Genomic DNA, 18,518 nt, shown 5'->3' with positions numbered 1-18,518 from the left:
ATTGTTTTTCTTAGAAACAAATTCTACTCCCAGTTTTTTTTTCTTTTAATTCTAATTTGTCACCTAGCACATGGCTTCTTGCATGAGACTTTTTTCCTTCATGAATTTGACGTCATTCCTGTGTAGGAGTCAAGACTGAAATGTTCAGATCTGTAGATATTGGTGTAGGTTAAAAAGTCCCCTTTTCAACGTGTTTACACACAGTAACAACTCCCTGACGCAGTGCAGGGGACGCTACAGAAGAAGACGGAAAGCCTGGATTCTCATGGGCTCAGCCTCCAGCTCTAGACTCACAAGCAAATCACTTGGCCTGCTTTTCTTCATCTGTCAGATGAGGAGCTTAGATGATCTCCGAAAGGCCCTTTCTGCTCTAACGTTTTCAAGATGATTTCTGTCTCTGGGTATCAGCTGTTGTAACAGGAGAGGGTTTAGGAAACTCACAGGTCACTGCAAAGTGATTTGAATAGGTCAATAAGGAGGGTGGCTAAGTGAATCACATTGAAGAGTACCATGACCCTGAACTGAAACAAATGAGATTGGAAAAAAAAAAAAACACCAGTGACCAAATATCTCTCTGAGGTCACTTCCAACAGGGCTCCTAAATTTTAGACCATCTAGGAAAGGCTCTTTCCTGCACCCACTCTTGTTGCTCAGCTTAACCAGTTGCTCCAGTGAAACCTCTACTGGAGAATTACTCACCCTTTACAGGGCATCTCTTTGAACCTGGCACATCATAGGTGTTCAATGAGGGCTCATTTTAATTAATTGCTATTTGATATAGAACTAGAAGATCCAAGGAGAGATTTGTTTTCCTAACCAGTACTAAGTTAGGAAGTCACATGTGCAGGCTAGGCTCTGGAGTTTTAGACCGTCTGGGTTGATAACCCAGCTCTGCTCTTTAATAACTGGTACAGGCTGTGGAGTTTTAGACCATCTGTGTTCATTCATAATCCAGCTCTGCTTGTTAGTAACTGGGTGGTCTTGGGCAAGTTATTTCCATATCTGTGCCTCGGTTTCCTCTTCTTTAAAGAGATTTACAAGTATACCTACTTCACAGGACATTGTGAACATTAAATGAGATGATATTTGGCACAACACCCAGCAAAAATTTAGGGTTCTATTAATACTCAGTTCAGTCACTCAATTGTGTCCGACTCATTGTGACCCCATGGACTGCAGCACGCCAGGCTTCAGCTAATGTAATTATTAAGGCAAGAGAGATAGTTGGATAGCATCGCCAATTCAATGGACATGAACTTGAGCAAACTCCAGGAGATAGTGAGGGACAGGGAGTTTGGCGTGCATGGTCCATGTCAGCACAAAGAGTCAGATATGACTTAGCAACTGAACAACAATTATTATTATGAAGGAGATGCAGCATTTCCCTGGACATTCTAGAAGTTTTTCTTTACTTTTCATAGGAGACAGCATAAAACCTGGCAGGTAGACTGTATAGTTCTAGTGCTCGACTTATCATGTAAAATCTTTTCTGACCCACTTCTGTACTCCCGAACAGTGATGCCTCTCGGGTGAGAGAAGTTGCATTACTTTGCATCATATGTCTCTCTGCATGAAATACACTGTACTTGGACACGTTGTGAAAAAATCTGCTCATGAACTGTTGCAGAGTTTAAAGCCAGGGTTGATGGTCTGTCCTACCCCACAACATCTGCCCCAGGACTGCCGTCTGCTTGAAACACACCTACGGTTGTGAAATTAAGGGATGTGCCTAACACAGTGCACTCCTGTCACCCGGCTGGAAAGTGAAGACACTGTTCCTTACCCCTGAGAAGGGCTGCTGTGCATGCAAGTGGTTTGCTCATGGGTTCTTCCATGGGTAATTGCAGTAGGTAACGAAAAACACCTACTCGCCTTACAGCTTGGCAGAAACAGTAGCTTATGTTTTCTAGAGACAAAATTAGAAGCAGGCTGCCTGGACCCATCTCTTAAGTCAAAATAAAATAAAACATCTAGGGAACCACTGTGCCTCCCAGTAACTGTGGCCGGTGGGGTACTATTGTTTAGGTCAAGGTGTCCCAGGTTGAGAGGACAGGGAGAGGGAAGGAAGGGAAGTGTCAGACACTTTTTCATAGAGCTGAAGAAGCAGACAGTTTTCTTTCTTACTTTGTCCTTTCTGTGTAGAAAAAAAAAAAAAAAGTTTATAGGACCCTAGTCTTTCTGCTGCAGTTATCAGAAGAGAAAAACTGAGTATGCATTGTCGAGAGGAGGGGGTACAGCTTAAACTGTATTTTATTTATGATACTGAAGGCTACATTTTTTTTCTGGGGAGCTTCAGTCTTAGCAAAACTAAACTGCCGAGAAAGTATCTTTATTTTTTCCATTTTACACAGAGAAATGAATACTTGTTCTGGCCTTCCTTATAAAATATGATCATTGAGTTGGCAGGCATTTAGTAAACAAGGTCTAAAGGGAAAACGGAATAATAAGACACTGTCCTTTGCTCCAAAAACTGGAAATCTAACAGAGGAGATATTTGTTTAAACAATTATACCAGAATGAAAGAGGTGTACTCAGTGCTGTGGGAACACGGAGAAGGGAGGATATTTTTTGAAGTTGGAGAATTCATGGAAGGTTTCATGGAGCAAGTAGTGTGTGGATCAGTGTGGGATTTTTCCCACTCCTGTGGGAAAGACAGACGGGCGTCATGACGTGTGATCGTGAGGAATGGGCGGAGTCCGAGGAGTCCCAGAGACAGCGTGAACAGAGATGAGCAGGGCAGAGTGTCTGCCCTGGGCGCACAGTGTGAGGCGCCCAAGCATGTGGCTGCCGAGGATGGTGGTGAGGTCCGGGAGCCCAAGTGGAAAATGGCACTGAAGAAGTCTGACTATCGGGGTGCTTGCATGACAGATGAAGACTTCTAAATTTATTGCACGTCGATGAGTGCTCCCCCTGCTTCTGCAGCAGATTGCTCTTAGGTGAAGAGGACCACAAAGTTAGCCATCTTGGGGAAGGAAGGGACGTATCGGTGGAGCACAAGGGACGTTTAGGGCAAGGAAATGTGGGCTTCTGTGATGGTGGATCTGGGACGCCATGCGATCGTCAGAGCCGTAGAATGGTCCACACAGAAGAGGGAACCCGACTGTAAACTGTGGATTTTAGTTACTGATGTGTCACTGTTGGTTCATCAGTTTTGTAACAAGCAATACCACACTAACGCAAGGGTTAATAACAGGGGAAATGTCAATTATTAATAGGGGAAACTATGTGTTTCAGGGTTTGGTGGGGAGGGAGAAAGAGGAAGGAGGATAGGAGAACTTTCTGCTCAGTATTTAAGTAAACCTAAAGCTGCTTTTTAAAATAAAGTCTATTCTCTTGGGGACTTCCCTGGCAGTCCAGGGGTGAAGACTTCACCTTCCAATGCAGCGGGGCGTGAGTTCAGTCCCCTGGTCCGAGAGGTAAGATCCCACATGCCTTGTGGCCAGAAAACCAAGACATGAAACAGAAGCAGTATTGTAACACATTCAATAGAGACTTAGAAAATGGTCCATATTAAAAAAAAAATAAGCTTAAAAAAATGCAGTCTGTTTTAAAAAAATAGTGTTCTAGCGGTAGCTGAAATGTACTACAAGTATAAAGTTGTTTAGGCGTTTCAGAGTCATCTCTTTAAAATCAGATGAATTTTTCATTCTAGTTATTTACACATAAATAGCTATTTTACCATTAAAATTTTCCACAAAGCTTTTCAATAAAACCAATGATCCTTAGGGATATGATTCTTGTGTGGAGAAGCCTGATGTTGGTTGGCAGGCAGTCACTGAAGTCATATGTTAAAAGTGAAAGAAAATGAAGCCAGTAAAATGATGCGCAAACAACTTTTCTTGCAACCCAGACATGTTTTGCATCCCTATTTTTATTTCCCAGTATTGATACAGCAGCATATTGCGCTGCCTTTAGCTTGGTCAACCTTTACTTTGGTGTTCAGAAGAACTTTGCAGTCAGCGTGCTGAGAAACCAGTCGATAAACCCACAATTGTGGATATTGCAAGAGAGACGAGAGAGGTGTCTTTTCATAGGAGAGCGATTTATTCTAAGAAAAATGGCTGGAGAAAAATAAAGGAAGCAGACTGAGGAGACAGGCAAAGTAAATGGTGTGTCCTGGGTTGGGTAGATTTAGGTGACGTTCAGAACAAAAGATACAGTTCGATGGATGCCCCGTCACTAAGAGCGCACACCGTTTCCTGGATGTCATTGAGACCCAGTGTGAGCTCCGAACTGTCAGCAGCGTAGGGCTTGTACCGTAACACAGATAACCTCAGATGGTTTGCGTCCTTATTCATGCAGATATTCAGACGTGCGAACCCACCCAGTGCCTGATGAGCCCTCTTGGAGCCACTGAAGCACATTCACAGCGCTCGTCTCCTTATTTGTGTTTTCGAGGCAATTTGTTTTTCTTACGAAGACCACAGCTAGAATCTTTAACCTCTTGCAAGAGTCAGCCTGTGAGAGCTGCATTCTTTAGCTCTCTGCTTGCTGGGAAAAAGCAAGAAGCCCATTCCCAGATACCCTTAGGAAAGTCATCCCACTGTAAGGAGAACAGGGCTGTCTGTAGGATGTTGGTATGGGTCCGCTGTACAAGCTGACACCACTAGAGGGTCCTCGACCAGGACGTTCAGGTAATGGGTGACTCCCCTCAGTTAGTTCAGCAACCTGTACGGCACTAGGAGGGTGGTTGTGTTCATTTCTCTCCTCGTGATCGCCTAGGTGACATCTTGACCGGAGACTCTTTCTGTATCCTTTCTGTGTGTCGTCACGAGACTGCCCAGTCCTCAGGACTGACGTCACAGCTGGCCTTTTCTTTGTTTCAGAAATTACCATGGTTGACACAGAGATGCCGTTTTGGCCCACCAACTTTGGGATCAGTTCCGTGGACCTTTCTATGATGGATGACCACTCCCATGCCTTTGATATCAAGCCCTTCACCACCGTTGACTTCTCCAGCATTTCCGCTCCGCACTACGAGGACATTCCGTTCCCAAGAGCTGACCCGATGGTTGCAGATTATAAGTATGACCTGAAGCTCCAAGAGTACCAAAGTATGTGGTTTATTTCACTTTTCAGACTGTTGAGACTAGAATTGGACTAATCTCTTGTCCACAGTAGGGTAAATGCTCCCAGGACTAATGGCTGTGGTGAAGACATTTACCATTCATTCATCCATCCACCTGTCCATGAAATACTAAGCGTTTATAACTGACCAAGGGCTTCCCAGGTGGCTCAGATGGTAAAGAATCTACCTGCAATGTAGAAAACCCGGATTCGATCCTTGATTTCCCTGGAGAAGGGAATGGCTACCTACTTACTCCCTTGTTCTTATCTGGAAAATTCCATGGACAGAGGAGCCTGGCAGGCTAAAGTTCTTGGGGAAAAGTGTCGGACTGACACTTTCACTTCCCAGGTGGCTAAGTGGTAAAGAATCTGCCTGCAGTGCAGGAGACGTGGGTCGGGAAGATCCCCTGGAGGAGGAAATGGCAACCCACTCCAGAATTCTTGCCGTGGAGAATCCCATGGACAGAGGAGCCTGGGGGGCTCAGTCCATGCGGTTGAAAAGAGGCATGGCTGTGACTGAGCTGACACACACATGTAACTGACCAACAAGGCAGGTAGTATGTGAACACCCTGGATCCTCCTTCCTTTTTCCTCCCTTCCCGCCTCTCTTTCTTTTCTTCTTTCCTTTTCGGGGACAGTCTCCAGCATGATCACGGTGCTAGCTGTATCTCAGGCTAAATGTCCATCCGCAACCCCCCAGATTTTGATTCATTATTTCTACTTTTAAGCAGATAGGTAACAGTTTATTACCTCCTTTAACTTATCGCTAAATCACTGTTACTATAATGCACCTTTCCTAATTCTGCAGTTTGAACAGCTTACACTGAAACCTATTTTTCAGCACAAATTTGAATGTTGACATTGTAGACTATTGATAAATCTCCGTGCCATTAATGCAGCTCACATCAAGAAAAACTAAAACTGCACTTTTCAAGATAAGATAAATTTCTGTGATGCTATTTCCTTGATTTTTATCTCTTTGCTGATATGCTGGTTTTCCAGAGCAACCACTGTGTAATTGGCAGCCATTACTTGACAAGAAGTAAGAACTTCCTGTATTTCTAGTTTTTTTTTTTTAAGATAAATTATATACTTGGTTATAGTTACATGTGTGATTTCAGTTGAAGCTTAATATGGAAGTTTAATAGGCTTGATCCTGACCAGCAGAAAGATAGTGCTTGCTTTCTAAAGTGTCTCTCTCTATCAAAGATCATTTTACAAACCATCTTTTCAGACTCAACATTGATGAGAACCTGGTCTCTTACTTTTCATGTACCCTCAAGCTGGGCATACCATTTCCTTCTCAGTTCTTTTTGTGTTTCCTTTGCAAGAGTGGTTTAAGAACACTTTTAAAATGCAATATTTAAGCTGAAATATATAATTTAATATTGTCATGAATGCCAAATACAGCCCATAGAAAAATAACCTTCATGATTTCAAATATTATATATTTCCTGTGGGAACTTTAGTATCATGAGGTATTGGAGGGTCATAGAACCACAAACTTAATTCCCTTCCCAGTTTGTTTTCACAGGTGAGGCTCAGAGGTGTTGTAACTTGCATGTGATGACAAAGCCCACTTCTCCCCGTGTCTTTTTCATGTTCCATAGTGCATCTAACCTAAATAGTAAAATATGGGTAGTAAGGTGTGCTATAGCGACATGCCCTGTTGCCTGTTTAGCATTGTTACTCCTGTGATGATTGTCTGCTCATGTTTTTCTGTACACAGGTGCAATCAAAGTGGAGCCTGTATCCCCACCTTATTATTCTGAAAAGACTCAGCTGTACAGTAAGCCTCATGAAGAGCCTTCCAACTCCCTCATGGCCATTGAGTGCCGGGTCTGTGGGGATAAAGCGTCAGGGTTCCACTATGGAGTTCATGCTTGTGAAGGATGCAAGGTAAAAAAAAAAAAAAAATCGTTTTTGAAATAATTTGCTGAAAATGTACCTAGGTTTCCATTTCCTGTTGCAAACAGATGGCAAAGAATTGAGACAGAGCTGTCAAACTTTTAAATATCTTTGGTAAAACCCATTCTTTAGATGATATAATACTTGAAAACCTAAGAAAATCGTCAAAAAGCAAGGCTACTGTGCCTCACTTCCTTTTTTCCAAATTAGTCCTGTGCAGTGCTGATCTAATTCCATCTTCGCATTTTGCAGATTACAAAAAAAAGAAATTGCTTGTTCATAGTAACATGGCATGAGAGTGGACAGGCTGACCCTGAACAGAACCCAGATTTCCTGAATCTCCTAATGTTTTTTCTTTCCACTATACTATGTAATATTCTGTATATGTAGATAGATGGATAACCTTCATTTGAGCCTTACCACAGTCCTAAAGGTTGAGCTTATTTATGGCCGCTTTGCAGGTGTAGAAATCTTGTGTCACTGAGATTTTCCCGTGGTCATCCATTGTAAGTGGCACATCCATACACCTTCTGACTCGTAAACTGATGCTCTATGTTTCCGTATTCAGCATCAGTGTGAGCCATATGTTATGGTCAGGCAAAGAGATACAACTGTTTTTGAAAAGAGATACCCTTTCTCTTCCCCTCCTTTCTTTGTGAAAAAGGCTATTTTGGAAAGTTCGTTTAGTAATATTCTGCCCTATTGAGAAAATGTTAATCTACTCATGTTTTAAAATGAAGTCTTTTAAAAGGATTAATTCTAATAGGCTCCTTGAATAAAATAGTAATTGAATAGTATTATATACTCTAGGGCTCAGAATAAATTTTTGATAAGTATTTACCTTATAAAATAATGCTGCTTATATAAGATCAGATTCAATCATCAGTAGGGCTTTTTGTTCAGAATGAAGATACATGACAGCAGTTAGGTAGGTTGGAAGATCTGCGTTCCTAACTGGACCATGAGCCAAAAAAGGAAGTTAATATTTACTGAATTTCTGCTATACACCAGATACTGTGTAAGATGCCTTTGTATATATTATATTTTTAACCATATCCTGCCTAAGTTTTCACATCTATAACATGATGGTATTGATTCAGATGATCACTAAAGCCTCTTCAATTCAAAAGTTTATTTTTCTAAAGGCAACCTAATAAAGTGAAAGAAACAAGTTAGTAATTACCTGGCCACTTGTCCATGGCCTCTAACCAATCACATGAGGATTTCAGCCTCAGTCACTCATGTATAAAACAATTTGGCTAGAGTAGCTCGCCAAAGGGTTTCTGATTCATCTCTGGGTCTGAAATTCCAAAATGACTCCTGGCAAGAGATGCTTTCATTTAAAACATGAAAACCCATTCATTCAGTGATTGAAACCAAGCTAAAATATCTGTAACCTTATAGGAAATCATTATGTTCTCAAGGAATAGTAAGAACCTGTCATTTTACTCAGTTAGATTTATGTAATTTTGAGGAAATTGTGGCTAAATTCTTAGAAGTACTTGAAGAAATCATCTAGTTTTGATCATCTTGGTAATTTATGTTGATAAATAAAGTATGGTTGGTTAAGTTTCCACAGTATAGTATTGTTTTTTATTGGCTGGTAAAGCAGTTAGAAAACAAAAAGTTTTAAGCAAATAGTTTCACTGTGATTCTATTCATCAGATATTTGTGGAGAGTTAACGTTTCTGAGAACAGCTAAAAATTGAATGGCGATTTAAGGACTAACCAATCAGCCAAAAATTGAAAAGACAGATATTGTGAGCAGTTGCTTATGGTGTTAGAGCGAAGTTCTAAGGGCATAAAAACTTAGAAGATCAAAGCAAGCAAAGAAGAAAAGTAGCAAAAAGAAGAGAAAATAGGGAGGAGAAAACTCAAGTGCCCTCTAGTTACAAACGGAAATGTGCTAAGGCAGAGACGGAGAATTAACACTTAAAACCTGATGAACCCAGAGGAGTCCTTCACCTACCAGAGACAGACAGGCCAAAGCAGTAGAAGAAAATTAACAGTATAGTAACCTCCAGTGATTTGTAAACCATCCAAAATAAAGATTACAGACTTCCTGAGAAAGGAAATCAACCATGAGTATTCTTTAGAAGGACTGATGCCGAAGCTGAAGCACCACTACTTTGGCCGCCTGATGGGAAGAGACAGCTCATGGGGAAGGACCCTGATGCTGGGAAAGATTGAAGAGAAAAAAAGGGGCAACAGAGCATGAGATGATTGGATGGCATCACCGACTTAGTGGGCATGAATCTGAGCACACTCTGAGAGATACTGAAGGACAGGGAAGCCTGGCACACTGCAGTCAATGGGGCTGCAAAGAGTTGGACACGACTTAGTGGCTGGACAGCAGCAACAAGAAGACTAAAATACAGAGAAGGTTATGCTAAGCTTAGAAGGGAAAGTAGGCATCTGCCCATTTTAAAGATAAGAATAAGAAAAATGTTCGAGGAATAATATAATTTGGCTTCTCCAAGGATGTCAGCAGTTCTCAAAGTGTGGTTTGGGGATGGGGTCCCTACGACCTTTTCAAGATACCCATGAGGTTGATACTGTTTTCATAATACTATTAACTTGTTGTTTGCCTTTTTTATTCTCATTCTCTCAGGAATGTAAGTGGAATGTTCTAGAAGCTACATGACAGGGAACGGTAGCATAGTTCTAATGCCTGATGGAATGTGACCTGAATGTTCTTGTACATAATAATGTCTCAGGTTTTATTTCTAGTCTGATCAATATCCATAGGTATAGCTCACATAAATTAAAACTGTTTAAAAACCTCAACGTTTTGGGGTGAGTAAAGGGGTACTGAGACCAAAAAGTTTGAGAACTGTTGTTATAAGGAATGAGACTGAAGACATGCTCACTCATTCTCCGGTACTTTGGAGTTAAACAGAATTGCTGCCACACTCTGAATGCCATCATTAGGCCAGTTAGACCAGTGCCCATCAGTAATCAAAGATACCATCTTAATGGGACCTCCTTGGTGGTCCAGTGATTCAGTATCCACCTGCCAATGCAGGAGACATGGGTTCAGTCCCTGGTCTGGGAACTAAGATCCCACATGCCACAGGGCGAATAAGCCTATGCCCCACAACTGCTGAGCCCACATGCCCTGGAGCCTGCTGAGCCCACATGCCCTGGAGCCTGCTGAGCCCACATGCCCCGGAGCCTGTGCTCCACAGCGGGAAGAGCCACTGCAACGAGGAGCCCACACCCCGCAACCAGAGAGTAACCCCTGCCTGCCGCACCCAGAGGAAGGCGGTGTGCCACAGCGAAGACCCAGCACAGCCGTAAATACATTTCACAAAGATGCGGCCTTCGCTCACCAGCGACACTCAGTGAAAGTGAAATTAATACACGTGTTAAGACTGCGTTAAAAAAAGGTGTTTTGGCAATGTAACATTTGTCATTTCAGTAGAATGTGGGATATACCCATAATTAAAATACAGTTGACCTCAAACCTACAAACTAATTTACAATAGAAAAAAAATAGCTGTATTGCTCAAGATAGCTGTCAGTAGACCTTCTTAAACATATCTACATGCCAGTGGAACAGGTTTATGTTGGTGGCCCTTGCCGAAGTTCAGACAGGAAAAAAATTGTTTGGATTTGGATTACAGGGAAACAGTGATAGATTCTTCAGTTGTTAATATTACAGACTTAGGTAATATATAACCTGTAACTAATGAAAGATTCATATACTTTAGAACTTGCAAAGCTGACACTGATTGCTTATATGTCTGTAGTGGAAGATCATTTTAGAAGCATAGACTTAATAAAGATACAAGGAAACACCATACGATACTCTATAATCTATTTTTATATTTCTATGTATTTTTGTATTCCTACCTCAGGAAGAGTTTTTAGTATATTCCCATGCACCAGTGCACCAGTGGCAGCTCATTGATTCAGCCTCTGAAACTATATTCAGCCATATAGTTTCATGTTAAAGCTGGCTGCAGGTCTGACACAGGACATTTAATCTCGTTGCAAAATTTAAATACCACTCTTAGGTCTCATTGTACCTGAAGTTTTGTTACTAATAAAGCAATGAAGGAGAGGTTGGAGAAAATGTTTTAAAAAAAGAAATAAGCAGGCTTTATGTTCTCACAAGCAAATGTGAAGATTTTACAATAAAAATATACACAAAGCAATTTATGGTGACTGATGCATCTCCATCACACCTGTTCGTAGACTTCATGGTGATCAGAACTGTGAGCTGTTGAAATGGCCCTTCATTTTATGGACACTGACATAGTAAAAATGAGTGTTTCTTTATTGGCAATGAAGAAAATTTGGGGGAAGCCTGCTTCATTCATCAAGTAAAGAAATAATTGTTACAAAAAACACTAAGTGAGAGCTTTGTATCTTCCTCTCTAGGTTTCTTGAAAAAGTCAGATGACAAGAAAATGATTGGTTATCATGAACTTAGTCTTAAAAAAATTTTTTTAAGTAAAAGCAGTTCCAAGCTTGTGCTGGGATTTCTATATATTTAGTTCAAGATTTTATGTGTATGGTCAGTGCATATATGATATACAGAATGATGATCCTTTAACATTGGAATCATTCCAAAAAATGTGATACTCTTTGAAAGACATCATAGGGGTCAAAACAAAAAACAAATCACATTATAAATGTTAAACTTAAAAAACATGATTATTTTATTAAAAAGTATTCATCTCCAACCATGCCAAAAAAGTGAGTACTCTGGGACCTGTCAGATAGCCGAGCAGCATTTTCAACTACTAGTGTTGGGTTTTAAAAGTAAAGCTCAGAGAAGCAGCCAAAGATATCATGAAATATATATGACCCAATGGCAAAAATCAAAGCAAGATTTCTCAACAGTATTTAATAGTGGCAACAGTTCTGTACTTTAGCCTTCTTGAATCAGTCAGGGGGAAAATGCCTTTTAAATATTCAAAGCATCTTAGAACCCTCTGAGAATTAAAGAAGTTTACCTTTCCACCATACCCTACATAGGACATATCCTTTGAGATACTGCTGATCTCAAAAGAGGTAGGGAAAACTCTCTAAAACATTAGTAGCATAACAAACAAACAATCCTAGGTCTTGAACTGCAGCTGCAGACACACTTGGAGGGGCAGAGTTTCCTCATGATAGATGCCCAGCTTCTGAGTTAAGCCAGAATTCCCAAGAGAGTCTGAAATAGTCATAAGTTAGTGGCACTCCTGACTTCCAAAAGAAGGATCTTCAAGTTCTCTTTGGAGGAAAGAATTCCTGTAGGATTCTCATGGTTTAAGGTCAAGAAATGACTTCAAAATAAAATATTAGCAAGCACATAAATAGGCAGCTGGCTTGATGACATCCATCAGAGGTAAAGAAGCAAACAGACCTCTCCACCCCTACCCAAGAATGCAGATATTGGAACCGCCCGATCCAGAACGTGCAGCTATGTGTGAGTTGTTTAAAGACAGAGGGCAGAGTCATAGCAATGAATGAACAATGATAGACTGGCAAGAATGACCAACAGCCTTGAAAATAAGTGAAACTTCTAAAAGTGAAAAATATGATCACTGAAATGAAAATTCTATGCAAGGGTTAAATAGCATCCTGGACACAGCAGAAGAAAGGATTACCAAACTGAAAGATATGTGCAAAGAAGTTATTAAGAATGAAACCAACAATGTCTTAAAGAACATATCCCATCTGGAATCTGCTAGAATTTGAAGCCTCTTTTACTTCTTGAAGGATTCATAGGATCTTTGAATATTAAAAATATGTCTTCTTTACTAATGAAGAGTAATATACAGAACTCTTCTCACTGATGAACTTTGGTGAGAAATGTTTGCTTTTTGTTACTTTTGCCATTGCAAAAGTCTTTTTTTTTTTTTTCATCTTATTTGGCTGTTCTGATGTTTACCTTTGTGATCAACATTAATGGCAAGGAGATAAAAAAATGTAAAAGAGAAATTCAGAAATATTGAAGGCTTGAAAAGAAGGTCTTAACACCTAATTGGAGTACAAGAACCAATGAACAAGTGAAACCGTGATGCAGAAAATGTCCAAAAAGATAAAGAAATCCATGGCTAGACACACTGCAGTAAAACTGCACAGTACAAAAACCAAAGAGAATCAAATGCAACCAAAGTCAGTTGACAACAGACATCTCCACAGAAACAGTGAAAGCACAGAGCCAATGGAATCCGGATTGTTCAGAGGAAAAGCTGAGTACCCTGTGACTGTTTCAAGAATGAGAGCGAAATGAAAAGGTTTACAAGTTAAAAAAAATAAAAAGACTGAACTAATATTCTTCAAGGATAGTAAGCCGTAGAGAGGAAAATCTCTTTGCAAAATCTGTATGTAGTATGATACTGCTTAATAAAGCCCTCAGTCAAGCATACCTAAGCAATGTCTTATCTAGTTTACAGGCTGTATGGTAAAGCTATGTTTTTTTAAAGGTCAGGGAAATGATAAGCTCAAAATTAGGGTTATGATTATGTTGTCAAGCAGCCGCAGGAGCAGCTGGATAAGGGAAGAGAGCATGCGTGCATGCACATGGCTGGTTATGATTTTAAATCTTGAGCTGGATGATGGGCTCAGGTGGGATAATTGTCTTATTATGTTTTATAGTGAAAGTCACTCAGTCATGTCCGACTCTTTGTGACCCCATGGACTGTCACCCGCCAGGCTCCTCTGTCCATGGGACTCTCCAGGCCATAATACTGGAGTGGGTAGCCTTTCCCTTCTTCACGGGATCTTCCCAACCCAGGGATAGAACCCAAGTCTCCTGTGTTGCAGGTGGATTCTTTACCAGCTGAGCCAGCAGGGACGCCAATTATGTTTTACAGTTACATGCATTTCCTACATGTTTGTAATTATTACATTTAATAAGATAGCTTCAAAACCTGAAAGGAAAAAAGTGTGCCAATGACCTTGTAATATCTCAGTCATAGTTTAGAATCTCAAAATATCAGAGATGGCCCAGAAACGAAGTTAAATGACACATATTTATTCAACAAAAAAATTTAATCGGGCACTATTGTTAGTGTTTGGGTTAGGGTTAGCCCTGTCCCCAGGGAGCTCAGAATTGTAGTTGGGCAGTGAGGGAGGGGCAGAAAATAAACATAAATAACTAAATTATGTGGTACATTAGGAAGTCATAACTGCTAATGGAGCAGGGAGATGGCGGGTAAGAGCAGAATAAAGGAGAGCAAGAATGGCCGATGAGAGGTGGGAACAGGGACAGGCCACAGTATTGAATAAGGTAGATAAGCCTCATTAAGACGTTGAGATGTTAACACAGCTTGAAGGCAGTGAGGGAAACAGGCGATTGTATATTTGGAGCGTGAGCTTTCCATGTGAAAGAAGGAAGTTGAGCATGCCTTCAGGGCTGGAGTTGTGACAGCGAAGATGGGGAAAGTTGCAGTGAGGTAAGCTTGTAGGGTATGACCAGGACTTCAGTGGTGGTTGTGCTGGGTTAGAGATAATGTTAGATTTCCAAGTGAAGTTGTCAAGTAAACAGCTGAACATACTTGTCTAGAGTTCAAGGTAGAAATCTGGAGAAAGTCAAAATGCATGTCAGTGGTAGAATCAATCCTAATTCAGTGCTTTTTGTATTCAAACAGGGCCAGATAAACTTGAAAGAATTAAAAAGTGAGTTTCATGAAAGTGATTGCAATAGAGATAAGTAGGAATATTCTCAACAACAACAAAATGGAGTTAGAAAACATTTCTCGTTAGAATTTCTTCAGGTCTTTCAAAAATAAACAGCAGAATTCAGCCTCAAATTGACATGTTTGCTATTTTGAGATAGCGGTCAAGTTTCTGAGAACTTATATATTACTTCTCCTGTTATTTTCTGTTATCTCTGTTTGTAGGCTACAGTGATTATGGAACACTCTTTCAAATGCATAAATAAATGAAACCAATTTTGTAGGAAATTATGCAACATAGAGAATTCCAAAAAAATTACCCACATGTGGATTTTTATTGGCCTTGCTCATGTTTTAGAATGAAATGACTCTAAGTTTGCCAAACTGCTTAGCACAATTATAAGGTTAGGGCATGCTGCTGGAATGATTTACAGAGAGACTGAACTGATTACATGGTGTTTTATTTGCATTACATTAAGTCCAGAGCACTTCTTAGAGCTTGCTGAAATCCAGATGTGGGGCCAAGATGCACTGAATGACATCAGTGGGTTGTGGTCACTAAGAGCTAAAAAGGGACACTGGAGATCCTCTGTTTCTTTAGTTTATAGCAGAGAAGACTGAGAGAGGTTAAGTGATTTGTCTAAAGTCACCACTGACGGAATGTGTCAAGAGCCTACAGTATCTAATACTCAGGCCAGTGTGGCTTTAAGCCATTGTCGCAAACACTTAACACTTGCTTCTTTTCTGCTCCCCCCCCCACCGTCCCCCCATATTCCTTTGTAGGGTTTCTTCCGGAGAACGATCAGATTGAAACTTATTTATGATAGGTGTGATCTTAACTGTCGGATCCACAAGAAAAGTAGAAATAAATGCCAGTACTGCCGATTCCAGAAGTGCCTTGCTGTGGGGATGTCTCATAACGGTAAGTGAGCACTTTGTGCCCGCACTCGATGCTTCTCATCACGGCTGCTAGACCCGTAGGCCCGAGGGCTGTGGCTGAAAACGTGTTCAGTTTTCCCACAGATCGCCAGATTTCAGAAGACTGCATGCCAATAAAGCATTTCCCAATTAGGTCAGAGTTGTTCAGCTCTAAGTGTGAATCCTTCTCTCTTGTAGTTGGGCATTTGCCACAGTGGGAGAAAAGACTGGGAAGTCTGGGCGGTAATGAAAGTTACTGTAGTGTTCTGAAACCCATGTAATGTGAGAGTTGTGATTAATCTTTTGTGTTGCTTTAATAATATTAAAAATACAATTATATGTGTAAATAGTTTCTACTTTTTTTTATTTTATAGGAGCATAGTTGATTTACATAGCTGGGTTAGTTTCAGGTGTATAGCAAGGTGACTCAGTTACACATATGCATTTATCCACTGTTTATTTTTAAAGATTCTTTTCCCATATAGGCCATTCAGAGTATTGAGCAAAGTTCCCTGTGCTATACAGCAGATTATTACTAGATATCTATTTTATAAACATTAGTTTCTACTTTAAATGTAAGAAAATTCTGATTTACGGATATGGAACTTTAGTGGCATATCAGACATAGATATATGTCCTTTTTTTTCTCTTTACTATGCAGAAATGAGCGGAACCCTATTCTTGACTTTGTACAGCATATAATTTGTGAATTCAGCAAGTATTTTTTAAAGTCCCACAAAACTTCAATAGGAGAGTAAAACATTCTACTTTTTTGAACCTGTATCTTAAGTGAAGCTTATAATTAGGAGTGTCAGCTTAAGGGCAGGACTGTTGAAGACCCATGTTTTCATGAACTATAGAACTAACTCAGTACAATCATGGGAGATAGCCCTGTTTGAAGAAATAGCTCTTAATCGCCATTTGGCTCTCATTGGTTGACTGGCTCACAAAACAAATTTTTGATGTAACTAGGTAATATTCTATTTGTCAAGTATTCATCAATTCTTTCAAAAGTTATTATGGGCTTAGAGATATATTGATAAAATGCCAAAGTAATCAAATTAAATCTGAAGTCTCACGTCATCGTATGCCCTATTTTTTCTTTCTCTTACCTTTCCCTCTCTCAAAACTGATCTGGTAAGAAGATATACTATTTGAAGTCAGCCGTCATCTATGAGGTCTCAACAGCATCTGTGAAAATTAAATTTTTGTTCCATCATGTAGATTCTTTTTTTAACAGCCACAATCAAGATATTCGGGAATCACTAATTGAATAGGTCTTCTACCCTTTAAAAATGGTTTACAAAATTATATTTGTATTGTTAATACGGGGTCATTTCCTCTAAAGGCAAGAATGTATTTTGAATAGTTCTACCAACTATATTAGACAGGATAGAAATTTAGTCCAACTTTCCTAACAATTGATTACATCTGCTGTCTATACAACTTCAGTCATTAATTGCAGGATAATTTGCTGGTTTAATTCTACCAATTTCCTTTTTATTTCAGACTTCGTAAAGCAAGGGTACATTTTCAGTTGAAGGATTACATTTTAGGTGATGTGATCATGTCGCAGTAAATTTATTTTATCTTTATGAAGAAATCTTTGACTTTGAGGTCATTGTTATAAATACCTTGTAGGAAAAGATGCCAGTTTTGCTTTCAATTATATTTACTTTTCAGAGAAGGCAATGGCTTCCCTCTCCAGTACTCCTGCCTGGAAAATCCCATGGACAGAGGAGCCTGGTGGGCTGCAGTCCATGGGGTCACTAAAAGTCAGACACAACTGAGCGACTTCACTTTCACTTTTCACTTTCATGCATTGGAGAAGGAAATGGCAACCCACTCCAGTGTTCTTGCCTGGAGAATCTTGCCAGGGATGGGGGAGCCTGGTGGGCTGCTGTCTATGGGGTCACATAGAGTCGGACACAACTAAAGCAACTTAGCAGAAGCATATTTACTTTTTGTCCTTTAAAAATTGTCACTTTTTGTATTGAGGTACAGTATATTTTCTGTTGCTTGCATACATTCATGTAAAATACATCTCCTATTGCTTATTGTTTACAGGCAAATAATTTAAAGTGCAACTTTTATAGTATTGATGGTATAATTTTCTCTTTCCAGAAAAGCCAAAGCTATCATAAGCATGATAATTAGGTCGGCTTTTGCCTTCTTGTGACCATTAGCTTACTCTATTTAGAGAGAGGAGCAGCCTTATAGAGAGTGTTCGGTTAATTCTTACAAAGGTAAAAAAGGAAAGAAATTAAATATCATGGTATCAAAGATCATACTTTAGCATTTACAGGATTGCAAGCATGACTAAGAAAATCCCTTTTCAGGGTTTTTTTTTTTTTTTAATGGAAATGGGCTGCATAGAAAACAGCTAGGTTTTCCCTATTCAATCCACTTTAGACAGAAGTTTTATTTTTCACAAATATGATAAGTTAGTGAAACCTTAGCTTTACAGAATTAGGCATCTTGTGGCTTAGACGGTAAAGAATCTGCCTGCAGTGTGGGAGACCTGGGTCAGTCCCTGGGTCGGGAAGATCCCCTGGAGAAGAGAATGGCTACCCGCTCTGCCTGGCGAGCTATAGTCCATGGGGTTCGCAAAGAGTCAGACACAACTGAGCAACTAACACTTACACTTTCACTCGCTTTACTGATTAGGATGTTGTAGTATATAAATGATGCCTTTTTTCTTTTATTAAAAAAAAAAAAAGCTGACAACTTTCAAAATAACTTCTTAGCAGCTTGTTAAATTCTAGAAAAAATGGTTTCACAAGTTTCTGTGGCTCTCCCCATTTTAAGGTAGTTCTCTTCTTTCTTGCAAACAGAAGCACCAGTGTATGTTGCAAAAAAGAAAAACCCGAATGGCAAATGCCTTTAAACTGCAACCTGTTACTTTTTGTTTCTTTAGTCTTCTTTGTGGTATGGGGGAAATCTCCCCAAATTCAAATAACTTTCAGAAGGTTTAACAGAGTGAAAAGTCTAAGGCGGAGGCTGTGG

At 40.0% G+C, this 18,518-nt stretch overlaps 1 protein-coding gene across 2 annotated transcripts in view; it reads left to right on the top strand.

The window, feature by feature from the left end:
* Positions 1–18,518, top strand: part of PPARG (peroxisome proliferator activated receptor gamma) — a 100,490-nt gene that overhangs the window by 50,305 nt on the left and 31,667 nt on the right. The window contains exons 2-4 of one of the 2 annotated variants that reach the window (XM_068981633.1): positions 4,827–5,054; positions 6,797–6,966; positions 15,378–15,516. In XM_068981633.1, coding sequence (XP_068837734.1) covers positions 4,835–5,054; positions 6,797–6,966; positions 15,378–15,516 — 529 coding nt within the window. In that variant the 5' untranslated portion in view covers positions 4,827–4,834. Of the gene's footprint in view, positions 1–4,826; positions 5,055–6,796; positions 6,967–15,377; positions 15,517–18,518 lie in introns of those variants that run through there. The other variant, XM_068981634.1, reaches the window with a different exon arrangement.

Source organism: Capricornis sumatraensis, chromosome 10 (assembly GCF_032405125.1).
Source record: "Capricornis sumatraensis isolate serow.1 chromosome 10, serow.2, whole genome shotgun sequence".
NCBI lineage: Eukaryota > Metazoa > Chordata > Mammalia > Artiodactyla > Bovidae > Capricornis > Capricornis sumatraensis.
The sequence above is the reverse complement of the archived record's forward strand: the minus strand, read 5'-3'. Positions and strand labels throughout refer to the sequence as shown.